Source organism: Delphinus delphis, chromosome 1 (genome assembly GCF_949987515.2).
Source record: "Delphinus delphis chromosome 1, mDelDel1.2, whole genome shotgun sequence".
NCBI classification, from domain to species: Eukaryota; Metazoa; Chordata; class Mammalia; order Artiodactyla; family Delphinidae; genus Delphinus; species Delphinus delphis.
This window is the reverse complement of record NC_082683.1, coordinates 169527811-169548502: the sequence shown is the minus strand read 5'-3', so window position 1 is coordinate 169548502 and position 20692 is coordinate 169527811. Positions and strand designations below refer to the sequence as shown.

General features: G+C 39.9%; 1 protein-coding gene across 3 annotated transcripts in view; it reads right to left on the bottom strand.

Annotated features, from left to right (window-relative positions):
• Nucleotides 1–20692, bottom strand: part of ESRRG (estrogen related receptor gamma) — a 171634-nt gene that overhangs the window by 139197 nt on the left and 11745 nt on the right. For 2 of the 3 annotated variants that reach the window (XM_069540126.1, XM_060011045.2), the window contains exon 2: nt 6827–6943. The exons of the other annotated variant lie outside the window; for it this stretch is intronic. In XM_069540126.1, coding sequence (XP_069396227.1) covers nt 6827–6943 — 117 coding nt within the window. The remainder of the gene's footprint in view (nt 1–6826; nt 6944–20692) is intronic. 3 annotated transcript variants of the gene reach the window in all.

The following is a 20692-nucleotide window of genomic DNA, read 5'->3' as shown; positions in this document are numbered from 1 at the left end:
CTCACTCCCACTGATCTGCAATGGGACCTTGGGTTAAGTTACTAAAACTCTCTGAACCTGGAGTTCCTCATCTAATTAATGAGAATCTGGCACTCAGGGTCCCACTATTTTCCTCTCAGTGAGGTTTTAAGGTGATAATAAAACTGTAATGTCCTGCACCTTTCCACATTGAATAATTTATTTCAAATGCTGATTCCCAACCACTGCTTTGACTTTACCCTGAACAGGAAGACTCACGATTATACCATCTCTTGTAAACTGTCAGCCTAGAATCTTCACCCTTCTATTTTTTAGACTTTTAAAAAGTGGAGGAAAATATTGAGCACCTCTGTAATAGAAACTTACTTTAAAGATGTCAAATCAGATATGAAATGTAAATATGGTTATCGACAAAACACATATAACATCGTTATGTGTTTTGTTTGTTTTAATGACTCATTTTCCCCCAGAAGGCACTTAAAATTATATAAACTCGCTCTTCTCCTCTCCCACTTATGGCAATGTTTTTATTTTAAAAATCTAACAACAAAATTTCAAATATATCTGACCAGTAGCAACACGGCAACCTGTGATGAGCCTTTAGATGCCCACAGAAATAAAACTCTACTGACTGCACTTCAATTTATTAACAAGAGATGGTAGGGGCTGTGAGGAAATAAAGAGGAAAAGCGTTTCAAACACTACAAAAATACATGATCAAGACTTCAAGTCCTAAGTATTTAAATACCTATTAATTGTTCTACTGTTCCTTCAACTCACTTCTATCAACTTTGACAAAAATAACATACCTCCTGCTTTTCTAGAAAGATGGAAAGCATCCAAAGAATTATTCAGTTAAGACAAAATTTACAAAGTAGCACAATTCACTAGCCATGTCTATCGAATCACAGCTCTTATTGTATTTTCAAACTTATGGACATAGTCATCAGCAGCGGTAATAATTATAAGTATCTTTTTGTCATATATTGGTACTATGTTTCTAGAGACATTATATCATTTTTAACAAAACTTATAGAATTTTAGAATAGAAGAGATGAGAAAGAAAGTAGTCTAACTGCTCCCCGGCACATATGGAAATAAAGGCAGAGTTGAATGGACTTGCTTAAAATCACAATGCAAAGTTGTGGAAAATCAGAATTAAAAGCCAAAGCACAATGTTTTTGCCAGACACATGGGAGAAGCTCAGTTAATATTTATGGAGGTGTGCTAAAACTTATTTCTCTCCTCTGATTTTTTATCCACGATGGTCTGATATCAAAGTTACCTCAGTAAAATTTAATGTACCTATGAAGTTAGTAGAATTCTTATATTTCTTCTTGTTTGAAAAGGTGTGTGATTTGTCCATTTTCTTTGGTAGACAAAGGATTAAGTTCCATATTTATAAATAAATAGGTTGAAGCAAGTGAGTCCTAGAGGTAACATACCTTGCCCCAGGTCCAGGAGGAGACAGAGCCAGGGCTTCAATCTAGATCCACCTGACCTTAAAGCTTGACCCCTACCGTCTCCAGCAACAACAGCTAACCTTGATCTGGTCCTTGCTCTGGGTCACATGGTATGCTGAGCACCTAACCTGCAGTATCTTGTTGGCTATGCACAACAACATTTTATTTGCAAATACTATTACTGCCACTACCATTTTGCAAATGATGAAAGTGATGATTAGAAGGGTTAAGTAACCACCTTTTTAAAGGCAAAGTGCAAAGCACAATTTCTTGGCATGAAATAACTAAACCAGTCCACCAGGCTGCCTGGGTTCATCTGTACTGCGGCACGCAGGCTGGCCTGGCTGGGGAATATAATATTGCACACAAATGTGCGTCTCTTGCTCTCACGTGCAAGAGTCAAAGAAAAATACTTGAGTCGCCAAGGTGAAACCCATCACGCCAATAAAGAGCAAAAAGCCTTTCTTCAATCTTTGGATCCGTGAATCCTATACGTAAATAAAGTAATTATTGCTTTCATAAAATGTCTGTTTGCCACTGAAAGAGAGAAAACCGAACCAGTATGTCCTACAGTAGCCTTTAAATAACTAAGGAGAAAGATCAAAATAAAAATAAATCTTGACTAGATTTATAGGTGCACGTTGATTAGTTCTTGTTTTTTCCTTCAAATAAACAATACCTGAAAAAAATGAAAAGGGAATGTTGAGACCAGATATCTTGTAATAGATGGGTTTTCTCTGACATCCAGTACGGTATAATGCCGAAAAAATAATGCTGGCCCATCATTCGTGAGGCTTGGCAGAAAGCAGAGCCCAGAGAAAGCGAAGGGGATTTTTCAGGACGCGGAATGGTGCAACAACTTGGATTTGAACAAAGTACCATTTTTTTTAACTGTACTTCTCACAGTTTTATGTTGTTGCATTTTGTTGTTTTCCCCACACAACTGTTTTTTTGCTTCCACTGGTAACAATATTTTGATTCAAAAATGCTAATATTAAAACCAAACATGGTTCATCTGGACATGATTCTGGTGCTGACTAACGATAAGCCATGTATTATAGGGATTTAATTACACACACTGTGATGTAACTGGAGTTGCTGACCCACTAAGCCACCACTTCCATTTTGTACCTCACATCATTAGTAGAAATGCCACTCAGTAAAACCAAGACATTATTTTTAAAAGAGTAAAAGTCTCATCTTTCTATAAACACCCTATTTAATGAAAACATCTTCATTTCCCTCAAGCAGCATTTTATCTAAGATGCACATGGCTAGGTGAATAAAAATACCTGTGAAAGGAAAGAAGATTCCCATCAAAGCTGTTGAAATCTGATTTCATTTCAGATTCTAGAACTCATGTTGTTTTCTGTTTAAATAGATTTGGTCTGTCAATTTCCCGACCTGCTGTGCCATCAGCCTGTATGGACTGCTGTGGCCAACGTGGGGGTTGTACAGACAAATATTATTACGGACCGGTAATCGAATTGAACAGGTTTACATTGGAATAGATTTACAACATCATGATCTCTGACATACTGCATGGGACTGAAACCCCTCTCCATCCATAAAGATACATTTAAGACAGTATCATTCTCTCCAGGCTGAGAAGGTAAGCCTTGAGCCAAGGAGATGGCCAAACATAACTGTGCATTTATATGCAGGGTGTAATGCAATATTTCACTGTATTTTTTTAAGGACAGAAGAAAAAGAGTATTCCATATTTACTCATAACTATCATCTCCTTTCTATTTGGGGGAAGGGGCTTAGAGATATTTTTCCACCAAAGTGGGCACAAGGAAGTAAAGGAAAATAAATTATTTTTTGAGTATATCAGCAACAGCAGCAATTCCCTTGAAAACAGTCCCTCTAAAGGCTTGATAACAGCAACTGAAGAGGTGTGAATTATAGATAAGCACCCGTCCTATTTACTTTCACCAACAATGTTTAATTAAACACAGTTCACACCTTTTCAGTCACTCTAACCACCCTTCAAGATTGTTCCTGCTTGAAAACACAATGGGGAAAATTATTTAGGGGAAAATAGGTTTTCTACTTCCTCCTTAAAACTGGAAGGGCAAATAGGTGAGTACACTAGTAGTAAAATCAAACTGCTCAAAAAGATCCTATTTACCTGGACATGGAGGCATATCTCCATGTAGTTTAGTTTTTAACAATAAAATCCAAATCTAGGACATACCCATTCAAAGTGTTAATTGATACATTACTTTTATAACATTTTTAAACATTGATTTGCTTTTGGAAAATAATGATTCCTCAAGTCCAAACTCTAAAGTAAGCCTTTTCAAATAGCGTAAGTTTGGTTTGAGTCTCTATAGCTCAACTAAGTGGCAATATAAAGATAATTAAGACCAAAAATATTATTGTCAATCACTTGTTACACTCTGAAATATGTTTTGTTTGCTACTCTGCTATGGGGTTTAAGGCAATTACTAAGGTAATGTTTCCACCACAAGAAAGTCAGCTATCACCACTGTCCTAACTCAGAGGAAAACGCTTTGTCATATGGGTTGGGCTGTTATCGTTGGATTATTATTCATATGTTTTCCTTTGTTAAAATTGTTATCCTTTTAGTATCTTCCACATAAGCCTTCTTCTAGCAAGAGAAACCATATCTGTCGTTTTCACTGTGGCATCACTGGAGCCTAGAATAGTGCTTGGCACATGAGAGGAACTTAATAAATATTTAGGAAATGGATTATAAATGCAAAACGTGTTCACTGTGGAAAAATCCTAACAGTGCCAAAAGCTATAGAGTAAACAAGAAAAGTACTCCCTACCCTGACTTTTTTTCACTAGTGTTAACACTGGTACCAATCTTTATCCTTCCTTCTGTTTCTCCATGCATATACCATCATAATGTGCGTGTATTAATATAAATTATTACAGTACAAATTTGTATAAAATTGTTATTTAATATAAATTTAATAGCATATTTTATATAAAATATATTTATATGTAAATTGAATCATCCTACTAGGCAATTTGTTTTCTTTTTTTAATTACTGAATTAAAGTTGATTTACAATGTTGTGTTAGTTTCAGGTGTACAGCAAAGTGATTCAGTTATACATACACACACACACACACACACACACACACACATATATCTTTTTCGGATTCTCTTCTATTATAGGCTATTACAAGATATTGAATATAGTTCCCTGTGCTATAGAGTAGGTCCTTGTTTATTTATTTTATATATAGTAGTGTGTATGTGTTAATCTCAAACTCCTAATTTATCCCCCCCTCAATTTCCCCTTTGGCAACCACAGGTTTGTTTTCTGTGTCTGTGAGTCTATTTCTGTTTTGTAAATAAGTTCATTTGTGTCATTTTATTAGATTCCACATATAAGTGATATATATGATTTTTGTCTTTCTCTCTCTGACTTACTTCACTTAGTATGATAATCTCTAGGTCCATCCATGTTGCTGCAGGCAATCTGTTTTTTATTTTATTTTTTTACTTGGCAAATATCTTGGTCCTCTTTCCATAAGGCTTTCATGATAAAGTTACACGCTTGTTTACAATTATTTTTCAAGTTGAGGATGAGAAGACTTTGGGAGAATCTTCTTAGTTCCTAGCCAGTGGAGGAGTTAATCTTAGTGGACAAGAGAAAAATAGCATGAATTCCACGTACCCAAATACAATCTGCTTCATTAATCTTCCTATGACATGGTTCACAGTAAAAATCTTGGAATAAGAACAAGCCAGGAAAAATTATGAGATCTGGTGATGCCGTACCTAATTGAAGCTCTGGTTCATTCATGAGGAATAAATACTTGGATCTACTTCGATTTTGCAGTTAAAAAATAGGTGATCTCGGGACTTGCCTGGTGGTGCAGTGGTTAGGAATCCACCTGCCAGTTCAGGGAACACGGGTTCGAGCCCTGGTCCGGGAAGATCCCACATTCCGTGGAGCAACTAAGCCCGTATGCCACAACTACTGAGCCTGCGCTCTAGAGCCCGCGAGCCACAGCGACTGAAGCCCATGTACCTAGGGCCTGTGCTCCACAACAAGAGAAGTCACCACAATGAGAGGCCCGCGCACCATGGCGAGGAGTGGCCCCGGCTCGCAGCAACTAGAGAAAACCCACGCACAGCAATGAAGACCCAACGCAGCCAAAAGTAAATAAATAAATAAAGTTACTAAAAAAAAAAAAAAAAAAGCCTGTAAAAAAAATAGGTGATCTCCAGTAACAACAAATTATACAAACTCATAAGGCCGACCCCAGGAACAAGATACAGTCTAGGACTCAAGAGAAACAGTACATTTAAATACTTAATTTACCTCATATTCTTTCAAACTTCAATGACCATAGTTCCATTTTGTTACTGTATAAAATTATCATATTTATTTTAAACTCTGGCAAATTTTCTGAAGAGAAGGAAACAGTGAAACCTAAATGCAGTATATAAAATGCACATCTACAAAGCACATACACATACAGGAATATATTAAAAACAAACCCAAAACTAAACCTAGGCCTCCCACAGAAAAGAACAATTTTTCTCCATCGCCAAGCTAAAATGTTAGTTTCACTAGACATACTGAAATATACAAAGATTTCAGGAACTTTGATTTAGGTGGGGGACTTGAGTGAATTCTAAAATCTATTTGGGTTCAGTTCCTGGCTCTACCCTCATCTGCTGTGGGAACTTAGGCAATTCGTTTAGCACGGAATACATGCTCATTGTTGTTATTTTGTGTTTGTTGTTGTTATCCTCAACTGAAAGCAACAATTTTAATACCATTGTTACAAACTCTTTATAATAGAAGATAAGTCCCAAAGATAAGATTAGAAAAGAATAAAGAGTACTTTAAACGTAAGATGAATTTTTAAAAAAGAAAGAAAGAAAACAGTACCCATATGAAGTGATGGATGTGTTATTACCTTGATTGTGGCAATTATTTCAAAATATATATTAATGAAATACAGGTCATCTACCTTAAAAATACACAATTTTTATTTGTCAGTTATACCTCAGTAAAGATGGGGTGGGGATCCCTCTGTAGACCTAGTAGTGAAAAGAAAGCAAAAAGACAATGACAGTAGCCTCTTGGCTACCCTTCGTCCTTTGCCTTCTGCAAACTGTAAAGATGAAAAGAAACCGAACTGCCAAGCATACCTGGTGGGTTTAGCTACACATCAGATGTGTCCTACCTTGTCCCTTCCTGTTGATGTCAAGCAGTTAGCCACGAGAGATCAGCAAGTCCAGGTATAAAGGAGGAGTATTCTGCTATCAGATTCAGGATACTTACTGTGACCCCAGAGTTGCCTGGTTTCTCTAATATTTTTGTAATTCCCTGTATATCCCGCACCCCCAGCCTAAAGTACAGGAGCAGTAGCACACAGCCTTACCTTCTTTGAGCATGCCCACTTTTAAACACTTCATGAAGCGGCAAGCCTGGCAGGATTTACGTCTGCGCTTTGTGATTTCACATTCATTCGTGGCAGGGCAGCTATATTCTATATTACCTAAAACACAGAGTTTAAGAAAAGAAGCTGTTAGACTTGCAAGACCCAGGCAATCCTAGCAACCCCAAGGCAACACCAACTCTGCTACTCCTACCGTCCTCCCTCAAAAAAAAAGTCAACGGGAGTCATGAGGATGTCACAAATATCATGGAGCCAGATGCTCGCTATAACCACTGAAGATGCATCAAACAAGGAGAAGATACATGGTGAAGCTCTTCAAAAGATTAAGCTTAGAATCAGTCTTTAAAATTATGCTTCATCCACTCATACAAAGTAGCGGTCTTCCAGAATTTGAGGATCCAAAAGAAATCTCCCAGCAGATTATTTCCATAAAAACACCAACATCAAAACCGTATTACAGGGCTTCCCTGGTGGTGCAGTGGTTGAGAGTCCACCTGCCAATGCAGGGGACAGGGGTTCATGCCCCGGTCTGGGAAGATCCCACATGCCGTGGAGCGGCTGGGCCCGTGAGCCATGGCTGCTGAGCCTGTGCGTCCGGAGCCTGTGCTCCGCAACGGGAGAGGGCACAGCAGTGAGAGGCCTGCGTACGGCAAAAAAAACCCAAAACAAAACAAACAAAAAAAAAGTATTACAGTATCATCCATCCTGGATTTCTTTTGGTTACTAATGCCCTGATGCATCAGACTTTTTGTCTCTCTGACACTGAACAGTATAAATCTCACTGTGAAAAATGATCAGCAGGCTAATTTGGGACTGTGCAGTAAGCTCCTTGAGGGCAGGGACTGAAGTTACATGGTTCTCACTTCATCACTTACCAGAGCCTTACAATACAATTTTACTCTTGGAAAATGTTTACCGATGATGATGATCACCATCATCACCATCACCACCATCACCACCATCATTACCATCATCACCACCATCACCACCATTACCATCATCACCACCACCATTACCATCATCATCACCACCATCATTACCATCATTACCATCATCACCACCATCATTAACATCATCATCACCACCATCATTACCATCATCACCATCATCACCACCATCATCACCACCATCACCACCATCACCATCACCACCACCATCACCACCATCATCACCACCATCACCATCATCATTACCATCATCACAACCATCACCATCATCACCATCATTACCATCATCACCACCATCATTACCATCATCACCATCACCACCATCATTACCATCATCACCACCATCATTACCATCACCATCACCACGATCATTACCATCATCACTATCTTCATTACAACCATCATCATCACCATCTTCATTACAACCATCATGACCACCATCATCACTGTCCAAATCATCATGTTTATTAAATTACTTGCATAATGAATTCCAAACACTCAAGCTGCATGGAAGTGTTATAAATAAAAATAAACTGCTATGAAATTATATTTTTAATATTACAGTCTACATCATTTACGTTAGTAACAACAGATTTGAAGTGATAAGGATGTCGCCAGAAGATCCAAACTTTAACTTGCAATTTTTCAATTAGTGCCAAAGACTATGTGTGGGAAGTGCTCTGGGGCTGCCTACAGCTTTGTAGAGAAGCTGACTTTAAAATAAAGCCTCTCTCCCCTATCAGCTCTGTCACATAGTGCTTGAAGGTCTTTCGTTACTTCCTAACCCTTTCCCCTTGTGATTAAGTGCATTAGTATCTTAATGAAAATGCATTCTGTTTATTGCCCTCTTGGGAAGGGGGAGGTCATCAGACCAAATGCATAAATTGTCATCAGAGACGGTCCGAGCATAATTGCAATTTTGCTGCTCCATGTTTGCAATACCCAGGGTCCATCCAAGTCCCCTGAAACATGCACAGATTCTAGTAATTAGCATAGAGTCTGCCTGGGACCACAGCATTGATGAAATATTTCAGAGTTAATCACACTTTGTAAACACTGATTTATATTGACTACCTTTCTCCAGACTGATGTCTCCTCATTAAATATCACATTAGTGGATTGCAGGATTGTAGAAAGACTCAACTACTCAGCAACTGCTAATTCAACAGGAAGTAATACCTAACCACTCATAACTACGGGGAACTGGTTAAGTATGCATGACTTCAAAAAAAAAAAAAAAGCCTGTGTATTATAACTTAAGATAATCCTATCAAAATTGACTAAATTAGCATTCTAATTCAGGGCATTTACAATAATAAAAGAAACTACTTTTTAACATAATAGGTGAAATATTAAGAGTAATATTAATTGCATCAACAGAAGCACACACCACCACCTTCCTCAGAGATATTACTGTGTTACTGTATTATTACACTCACAGAAAACCAAGGATAAGTCAAAGGAACCAAACTGGCTGGGTCACGGCTGAGAATAAAAGGATTTAGAATCTGAACTTTAGATGAATAATTTTTCACTGTGATTTTCACTGAAAATTTATTTTGCATCAAGAGAGTGTTGCTAGCCATTTTCTAGGGGTTAATTAGTATTCTACTACCAGATCCTTCCACTCTACGTGGCTCTCCTTATACTTATTTAAAAAGAAACCCAAGCCTCTGCTTTCTTAGGAAGAGCGGAACAATAACTAGTTAGAAAGGGAAAAAAAAAAATGTTTTCCGAACAGCATTACTTCCCTTTTTTTTGTTCCTCAAAAGTCAATACAAAGTCATCATTTGTTCACTTTCTAGTATCAAGGCATGAGCACAAGTTCCCCTGCCCCATCCCTTTTAACCCAGTGCTGGAAACTACTGGGATGACCCAGCATCACACACACACACAATAATCACCTTTCTTTTCAAACTAGTTCCTCTTCTTCTTTGAAAATTATATCCTCATCCTTCGCAACAAGGCCCTTCTGACAGGCCCCTAAATGAGGCCTGTGTGAGCTCACACCTGGACTATGGTAGTTATCTCCTAACTGGGCATTTTGCCTCCGTCTTGTCCCCCTCTAATCCACACTGCATACCACGATCATATTCCTCCTCCTAGGATGTTTTTGATAATGTCGTTAACTCAACTTTTAAAGAAATCAATAGAGGGCTTCCCTGGTGGTGCAGTGGTTGAGAGTCCGCCTGCCGATGCAGGGGACGCGGGTTCGTGCCCCGGTCCGGGAGGATCCCACATGCCGCAGAGTGGCTGGGCCTGTGAGCTGTGGCCGCTGAGCCTGCGTGTCTGGAGCCTGTGCTCCGCAACGGGAGAGGCCACAGCAGTGAGAGGCCCGCGTACCGCAAAAAAAAAAAAAAAAAAAAAAAAAAAAATCAATAGATTCCTATGGCCTCTGGAATGAACATAAAATATTCACCTAGCCAACAAAATCCCTGCCCCACGTGACTCTCATCCACTTTTCCAGCAACATTACAATGATTACCTTATATGAACTTCCTGATGCACCGATTTGATTTATTCAGTTTTTGCTGTGTCCTTCAGACGTCCCTCTGAGGATGATCTATCTTTGCCCCTCTTTTCTTCTTAAAATTACTTCCAAGGCTCAACGTTCAACTCAAATTCCATTCAAATCTTTCATGAAAACTTCTCAAACCACCCTAGCAGAAAATGATTTCTTGGTTCTCATATCTTTTTGGGTACTCTCATCATATAAAGACGTGCCAGATTCTTTTATACCTTTTCACGTGCATACTATCCCTTAGATGGTAAGATCCTGGAGGCAAGGATTATTGCTTATGCAGAATAGAAATCCTCCACCCAAAAGTAGTATATAAGTAAAATGATACATTTTAAATTATGAGGTATTTTTTGGTACCTCAAGGTCATTTTTCTGAACATCAATTATGATGCTGTCACATAGTACTGTCCACAAGGTCAAGTGAGCTAGATGGCCCATTAGGAAGCAAAATGAAGCACACTAGGAAAACCATTCCACAAATCAAATAAAAAAAAAAAAGTAGAAGAAAATCTAGTTAATTTTTCAACACCTTACAAAAATACCTTCGACAAAAATGGAAATCCATGGCAAAACCAGGAGAGCTTATCAAGGAGAAAAGAGAAAAATACAAAGGTTTCTGGGGAGTTAAGTGTGAAAAGAGAAAAAAAACCAAAACAAAACTGTAAGAAGTTTTAAAGGAAATAAAAGTACATCTTGATATAAATAAGAAGAAAAATAATATAAAATATGAAAATACAGATAGGTGGCACTAAGAGAGCTATTTAATGTTTATCTTACCATAACACTTACTAATATTTGCAAAATGGGTGCCCTAAGAATTGGAGCCACGTTGCAGAAAACACTCAGGAGTGATTCAATTATCGCAGCTGAACCTATAGATGCCCCTTCTCTGAATGACTGTCTCGAGATTTCTATATTTCTTCAGAAACAGAAGGGAAATTGTCAAATTGCCATACGAGGATTTTAGATCACATATAAAGAAGAATTCCAGTTTCCTTTCTAACCACTACATTCTATAATTCTTCAATGACAACGAGAAATGTAAAGGCAGAAGAATTTTTAACAGTGCCTTAGGACGAGTTCTTGAGGGCAGAGTTCCGTCTCATTTACAGCTGAATCCTCAACGCTTATCAATAAGCCTACCATTTTGTACATGTGCAGGGCTGGGAAAGAAAGAGGAAGTCCCTGGCCCTTAAGGAATCTACAGTTTTACAAGGAGACAAGACATGTCAACAAATCACGATACAGCTGAGTGTGCGCTGCAACGGCTCTGGATTCAAGTCAGCACCACACACCCGTGTACACGGATGCATCCCCACAGCTGCTGAGATTGTGCTTTGGAAAGTCAGTGAATTCTTCACACAGGAGCAAATGAATGAACTGTGCTGTGAAAAATGAATAAATGACTACATTGGGGTAAAGGAATCTTCCCCAAGCTATAGAAAAAAACACCACATTCTTATAAAAATTTCACTGTGAATGGAAAGAAAATACAGTGGTCCCGAGTATTTTCATAAATGATAGATTTTCAGCTAAGCATATAGACATGGTTTACGATGAATCTGACATCCTCCTGCCAAATGTTCTCTTTCAATAAATTTGTCTTGACATATGTGGATGATAACCTTGATTTCACTAAGTAACACTGGTTTATACCTTGAAAAACAAATCAACATCATCCTAAAGAACTTCTTGGCTGGAGGAAAACCTCTCTAATTTCCGAGCCCTCCCACTGAGTTCCTTAGTTCATTGTTGTTGGCTGTGATCACCCACCCAACAGTCTTTGATTCATGTCAGAGTCTACAAAGATTCTGCCCTTGAAAAACCTTCCCTGGTGCTTTTTCTATTCAATGAAGAAAGCATTTTATCCTAAAAATATGCTGCCCCAAGCACCTAGGCAACACTGTTACATCTATTTTGATAATGGCTCTAAGACACTACTCCCAATAGACCCTATGATCTCCATGGGGCACTTGTTTTCCTTCGATTCACCAAGAGGAAACAAGACAAAAATATTTCCAGTAGCAACTGCCGGCCTCTGGAATGTTAACACTGGACAGTCATTCAGGGGAACGCAGAAGTTATTGTTCACAGCCTAGAATTCTCATTTGAGACACGGAGTTTTCTTGGATTATAGCTTGCTATTTTCTGGGCCACGTCTGTTATAAGGCACCAGGGACTGAACTGGGCAGCCGTGGATGACACGACTGGAATTTTCCCAGTTTTGTCAATAGCTGGGGAGATAAGCTCAGCTTCAGAGGGAACCAGATCCACGTGGAAGCTCCGGGTTTTTTAACCAGGCTGACAATCGTGATAGAGCAATTTATAATATTTCTTGGCGTCTTTTCAGAAGGTCCTGGGCTCTGATGACTTATTGCAGAGTCTTTTGTACCATCAGTTTGCAGGCAATATAATCTTCTCACTTACTGCTTAATAGAATCTTGCAGCTAGCTGGCGGATAGAATAACAGGGTGTATGTAAAACTTCAGCCTGGAGTGCCAGTGGATAATTTGTATATTCCTTTCAGTCACTTAATGGACTTTTACAGTTTAGCAGTGAAAGGGCTGAATGATGTAAATTAGCACGGCATCTCAAAATAAAAATATATGTCAAATCTTTACTTCCGACTCACATCTCTTGCACATAGTAATGAGGCATTGGGCTTTATGTAGTTCCCAAGAGCTGTCCTCTTTTTCATACATACAGACATCATAATTGTAAAGCCAATTTGAAAGCGTCTGTATATTTCCCCCAATTGTTTTAATTTTATTAACAGAACAAATGGCTTGAGATGACCCACAGGGCACTCCAAGTGGGGTCTATCCAATTGTTTTCCAACATTAAGTGATTTAAAAATAATGGGATTTGCCTCAGTACACAATTACAGAGCATTAAAAACGTGAAGGCAATAATCTGTAGTATTTTTGTTTGAAGTGTCCAAAAGCAGAAAAAAGAAAGAAGGAAAAACCCCTCTTTACTATATGGTAGTAAAGGTTTTTCCATACAGTGATACAACTTCCCTTTCTTTCCTTTTCTTTTCTTTTTTTTGTGTTTAAAGCTCCTTTGTTTCTAGCTCCTTTCTCCTCATTCTACCTGAAATAGAAAATAACAGTATCTATAGCCGGGATTATATAATGTGGGATAATAACTCATTACCTACGTGTGGCAAAAAAAAAAGTCAAAATTCTATCAATGCATAATTAAGTAAAGGATGCTACTTTATTTTCAAAGAACGCACCCGAAGTTAGACTTCAAAATAAGTTACTTAGGGATGCTCTATCCATTCCCAGAAGACTGCTCTGAATACTTCTCGAAACTTCCTTTAAACTGCCACTAGAGTTATTTCAAAGCTACAAAGCAGAGAGGGGAAGGAATCAAATGACACTTTGCCCATATTCACCCCAAATACTTGATTGGCCAAATACATGACGCCGAACGATGGTTGTCTATCACGAAATGTTAAGTCTCCCCTCAAAGGTCAAAGAACTGCCATCACTGAAGATATTTCAAGAATCTGCCTCAAGTTCTCAATGCGTCTGCCCCAGACTATGACAAGGAATGGCAGCCCCAGGCAACCAAGGGGACCCCATCCACTTGCGAGGTATAAGACGTATACCTCGCAAGTGGTGGGGCAAGAGGGCCACATCTGGTTAACGGTCACATCTGGCTCTTAGCACAGCAATTTCGTACACAGGGTTATGCCAGAGCCCCATATTCTTTGCCTTTTTGCTGCCCCTCTAACCCTCTACAAAATGAGGTGGGAGACAGGCGGGTCTAGAAGAGCTCATTTGATATTTGGTTCTTTAAGGTTCTATTGGATTAAATTCTGATCATCACAAACATAATTTACAAGAGCTCTAAAGGTATGTGGGCACAAATGACTGCCTTTGCACAGTGAAGATCAGGCCTTGCTCCCAAATGGGAGTGGATGACGCTTTGCCTTTAAGGAAAAAAGATCAGGAAAAAACCCACAAGCAGGCAGGTTTATTTATCTTTATTTTTTTTAATTTTTGGCTGTGCTGCACAGCTTGTGGGATCTTAGTTCCCTGACCAGGGATTGAACCCTGGCCCCCACAGTGAAAGCTCAGAGTCCTAACCACTGGACAGCCAGGGAATTCCCCAAGCAGGCAGGTTTATAAATCCTAGTGATTGGAGACTGAACCACAGACTCTGGTCTCATCCTCCAGCCATCTGTGTTGGGAGGGCCATTGAGCCTACAGTGGGTACCAGCATTGACTGCCTCCATGCAAATACATGTATCTAATCACAAGATTACATTTCCCCATTGTATGCAGTGAACAATGATTTAGCAGGAAAACAGTGCTGTAAAATGGGGAGGAATTATTTAGCCTTAATTTTTTTCCAATTTAAACAAGACATACCCTGCCTCAGTTTCCCCCAAACTTGTAAACATGGCCACTCCTTTATTGCTTTAATTGCACAACTGTTAACACTGAGCACTGTGCATGTTCATCTCAAAGAGAAGATGGGAAAAAGTTCTTGTATGCCCATGTATATCCATCCTTAACATACTGCCTTGCATATGGGTCAGGAAAACATCTGAGGATGAATAAGTGAGGGAAGAAGGAGAGAGGAAACGGTGGATCTCAGTTCAAATTCCAGCTCTGCCCTTTCTTAGCTGTCAGAACTCAAACTGATCACTTCACCTTCATACTCTCAGTTTGCTTACGTACAAAAGAGGAATCATCACGCCTGCTTTATAACATTGTAAGCATTACGTGGAATATAGGTATTAAAATCATATACAGTTTTGTTCTCCCTTCTCAGAAGAAAGGGAAGAAACACTGTAACATTTTCATCGATTATGAAACATTATGAAATACTTTGACTCAAAGACCTAAGCCTGGAGTTTGGGAATAGCATAGAAACAGCCTTCTGCAGATTTACGCAAGAGTGTGAGAATGAATATGCCATTCACCCAGAGAACTGGAGAGAGGATTGTGTCTTGCCAACAACTCTCGTGTACACAGCCATATTTTACAGATACCAGGAGGAGAGGAAGAAGTGTAATAACTCAAGTCATTTTTTAAAGCACTAAACTGTCTACGAAGTGAATTTCCAAGACATCAACCACCTCCCTCATGAACATTTCCTGTCACTTCCCTGGAGCTCGTAAACTGCCCATCACTGGGTGTAATCTGATTATAACTGAGGGCAAAGCATTTGCAAAGCTCTTCAAAATCTCACCCCAGCCTTATCTCTTGCCACAGTTCCAGGTCAATCCCTACCCCTATCCCAAGTCCACCCCCTTGTCTGACACCCACGCTGAATTACTCCCAGTTTCTAGAAAGCAGCATTGTCTTTCCTGCTGGTCCTAGATGTGCTTCTTTTATCATTTCTTCAGTGACGCTCTCCCAGGGCCCACAAGACTGGGGTCCAGGGGTCCGTACGGGTATAACTAGTTCATCTCGCACTTATCTTCAAGCAAACCTTTCTCTTAGCCTTTAAGGCACTTTATTACATGTGTCTAGTGAATTGCCCACCTCTTGTCCCAACTGTACAACTGTCCATTGCTTGAGGGCAGGGACTTACTCCCCTGGAGTCCCCAGCAGAATGTTTCATTATCTGTCCATTTGATCTTTACTGATCCTGTTTCTCATTCCTTCATTTTAATGTTTAGCTCCAAAGCATGCATAAAAATAAACTACGTACAGTCAATTAGACAGAGCATAACTGATAGCAACCCACCAATAATATATCATTTGTCATAAAGCAACAAAGATTTTTAGGCTATTAGACTTGGAACAAATCCCAAATTCCAGTAGGTTCAGGCTCCTGGTTTTATGTAGACCTGAAAGAGGTGAATGGGGTACTGACTTATCTATGATCACTCAACCCTCTTTACAAGGAGAAGTGCTAGTTAACTGCAGAAAAGAGACCAAAACACAAATTCCTGACAACCAGTCCAATGCTCTTTCAATGCACCTGTTAAAACTTACATACCAACACCTCTAACAAACACTAAGAGTGCGGTGCATTCTTCTATGTGCTCTACATCTATGAAGCCCCATTTTGCAGATGAGAGAATTAAGACACAGAGAGAAGAGGTAACAGACCCAGAATTATACAGCTTACAAGCGCCAGAGCTAGGATTGAAACCCAGTCACTCTGGATCCAAGTCTCTCCAACTAAGATGCAATGTCGCCTGACTCTAATCTTCAAAAGAAATTGAGTGTTGTAATTGAGTGTTGTTTAGAACAGAAATGAAAAATGAAATTCTTATCTCCTGAGAGGTTGCTTTGTGTAGCTGTTGTTGTTGCTATTGTTGCTGGTTGGAAAGGAAATTTTGATGCCTGGGAATGTGGTAGGATAGGGTGGATCTTGGCATTGTCATTTGCTGTTGTCAGACTTGTGGTGCAAGACCAGCTGTGGGAGAGGATAGGGTTGCTCTTGGAGAATGGAATTCCTCAACACCTCAAAAAGATATCCCTCAACTTGTCTCTGTACCATTATGGTTTGTGACCAGTTTAAGTCCACAGAAACCAAACAAACCGTGTCACCAAAGCAACAGGTGTCAGGTTGTACACACGCGTTTTATAGATCCCCAAACAAAGCTATTGTTCATGATAGGAAAAAACTCAGAATCCGGAATTGGCAGGGTGTGCTTTGAAACGCATTTAAAAGGGAATAACTGCATACAATCAAAAATACTTATTGATGAAAATGATGGCGAATACAAATCTCTCTCATCAAGGTATGCAGAAATTTAATGTTTTTAGCTTTGACAATGACATCTTCTTGGAAAGGGCTACTGCTCTTTTGCAGTGTAGAAAACATCGCCTACATGATGTGTGCAGCCACTCATCTCTGTCTTTAAGCTCCTATGGTATAGGGATCGTGTCACAGTCTTCATAAAAGAGCTCAAAAACGACCACTGCCACCTGAAAAGCGTTATATCTGAGCTAACCGTAACTCCCCAAATTTGCTGTGCTCGGTAACCAACTCCAATTCTTAGGTGTTCCTTCTCTACTTAGAAATTTTAAACAGCCTTGATATGAGTCTGCCTGTGTCTCTTTAAACATACAATTAAAAAAAAAAAAAAGCTCTGTTAACATAATACTCTCGGTGAAAGGAAGAAATGCTAATTAAGTCTAATGCATCCACTCCATTTGGATAGAAAGTTTCAATGTGTGCATTTTGCAGTGGCAATTACCGAATGGTACCGTAAGTCCATATGACAAGTGTGGAGGCAGTAGGATCCTACCCTATGTGACAAAAACAAATGACTCAAAGAGGAATTTGACTTCATGTCAACCTTGAGATTTTCCTTCTACCTTAATCAAGTCAAAACAAACATACCCTCTCCTAATACTGCCACTAAGTGCTTTGTTCTTGAGTGCTACCAGTGGGCCCAGAGCTCCTAAGAGACATTGGTATTAGATTCTTCCTTCCGGATCAAGTTCGGTATTCAACAAGTATCTACCTATGTCCTCCAAAGCTGGTATGGATTTGGGGAAATCCTGCTTGACACAAGTGACGGTAATTGATCTATATTTAAACTGCAGAATGTGATATAACTGTGATTATAAGATGCTAGAGTCAAATGGGTTCAAGTCCCAGTTCTATCATTTTCTGAGTTGTGGCAAACTTTTTTTTTTTTTTTTGTGGTACGCGGGCCTCTCACTGTTGTGGCCCCTCCCGTTGTGGAGCACAGGGTCCGGACGCGCAGGCTCAGCGGCCATGGCTCACGGGCCCAGCCGCTCTGCGGCATGTGGGATCTTCCCGGACCGCGGCACGAACCCGTGTCCCCTGCATCGGCAGGCAGACTCCCAACCACTGCGCCACCAGGGAAGCCCTGGAGCAAACTTTTAAACCTGGAGTTACTTTCTTTGTAAATGAAGTGGTCACGGGACCTAGCAATTGATACCTCATGGGGTTGCTATGAGAAGCAAGTGGGATCCTGTATTGAAGGTACTGAGCAGAGTGCCTCATACAGAGTGAGCCTTGATTATCAGCCATCATCACAGCAGGGTAATGATGCTCAGGACCGGGGCTGGGATGCAGAAGAAGAGCTAAGAGGGACCTGGGAAGGGCCCGGTGCTGGTCTCGGCCCAGAAATGAGGAAATGCTGGGCAGAGAATTCCTCCTGGCCGGCACCAGGAAGCCAAAAGGCTAGGAGCGTATTGGTCTATTAAATCAATAGGCACAGTAGGAGAAGCATAAGCCAACGTTCAAAAAGGAGTAATGGGCTTCCCTGGTGGCGAAGTGGTTGAGAGTCCGCCTGCCGATGCAGGGGATGCGGGTTCATGCCCCGGTCCGGGAAGATCCCACATGCCGCGGAACGGCTGGGCCCGTGAGCCATGGCCGCTGAGCCTGCGCGTCCGGAGTCTGTGCTCCGCCAACAGAAGAGGCCACAGCAGTGAGAGGCGCGCGTACCGCAAAAAAAAAAAAAGGAGTAATGAGTAGTCACCCCAAGAGTCAGGGGACGCCAACAAGGCTGCCAGCTGGATTTAGAGTAAAACAGAGAAGCTCAGAGGAGAACCAGGAAAGCTCGGACCGTGTAGTGTGTGTGCCTGAAGACTCTCCTCTCGGAAAGAAAACCTGGGCACCTACACTGTCTGCTCTGACAGGGTGGTCAGCAAAGGACCTGGCGTCTCCTCAGGGAGGAAAAGTACAGAGGGAAACTTAGCAGGGGAGAGTGGGGGGCTTCTTCCTGTCGGATGATGATCCAGGGGAGGCAGGATAAGGATTCCTCTTCCAGGAAACACTTAATTCTACCCCTTTATAAAACAGCAGGGGTCCACAAGCTTTTTCTTAAAGGCCCAGATAGTCAATAGTTCAGCTTTGCCGGTCCTTCAGTGTCTGGTGCGACTCCTGCAGAAGCAGGAGAGCAGCCACGGACAACGCAAGAATCGGAGCGGCTGTGTTCCAATAGAACTTTCTTTAGCAAAGTGGATTTGGCCCCCAGGGCCTTGGTTTACTGATCTTGGGTCTAAAACATGTGGACAAAAGGCTGCAATGATGAGAAATACTTTACGATCTCTTATCCATCATTTTTCTCTCTCTTTTTTTTTTTTCTCACAACCCTGTAAAGTAGCTTCTTCTAAGTTAGGTTCAGATATTAAAAATGAAATTTCAGTAAACTGAGACGAACAGGTGACAGGATGAGTTGGAGGGCTTTTGCTTGAAATAGTTGCAAAATTTGAAATTGTTATCCATGTAAAACAGAGTCTGAGGACTCTGGGGACAGCGAGGGTGTTCCAGAAGCAAGGAAGCAGTGCAGACACTTTGGAAGCGAGAGAGAAAAAAAAAAAGGTGCAATCAAGGACAAAATCTTGGGTTAGATTCGTTCCTTTGAAGATTCTTGTACTTGCCTCTGAGCTTCCTCAAATGGAAACTATGTTAATAGTATGCACTGAAAGAAAATGGGTATCAGAATGCAGATGTAGGGTATGCTTTCAGATTCATTCTAAAGCATTCAGATCTCAAGCTCTAAATTTTAAATTAATCCAGATTTTCTTGTACTAAATTCTCTTCTTTTCCTTCTAGGATGACTCAGTGATGCCCTTCTAAAAAAAAAGCATATAAAAATATGGTTGTTTCTTTAAACATTTTCAAACCAAAATAAAACAAGAGTTAATTCCAAAGAATGTAATTTTTTCCTATAAACATACAGATTCATTCATATAATCACTTAAAAGAAAAAAAAACTCCTTCTGACAAGTATTCATCATAAGAAAAAAAAAATTGATTCTGAGCTGCCTTCTGTTGTGGTCACAAAGTTTAGTAAGTGGACGGGAGAAGAATTAAGCCTCTTTCCTCCTGCAATCAACAACGAGAGTCTGGGAAGTGTTATCAGTGGTGAGTGTATACTTTTAGGATCAATCTAAGACCAGCAACTAAAAATCTACTGGCAAAATGAGTGTCAGCAGATAAAATCCAAGGGAACTGAGACAGAAAACTGATACGGTGGTACTGAAGGGCTGAACTCTCAAACTTCATATTTAGGGGATTTCAGAAAATGAATGATAAAAAAAATTAGATATTTTTAAGACTTACTTCTGCGCCTCCTTCTTATAAACCTTTAATATCATCTAATCATCACTGAAAATATTCTTAATTCCCCTTTTTTTTATTATATTTTAACAACTTAATGGAAAAATTTGCCCATGAACTAAAATCTCTTAAGAAAAATTCAGTCTAAAATTGTTCAATGCTTGAAAAGCTTTTAAAATATACAAGGCAGGGTAATGAGGGGGTTAAGAGAAGAGGCTCTGGGTTCAGGCTGAGACCCAACTGTGTCTGGGCAATTTGTTCTCTGTGCCTCTCTGTGAACTTTATAGAAGTTCCACATCTATAAATAATATAGTAATATTAGAATGGTAGTATCTACTTTAATGGAATGATGGAAGAATTAAA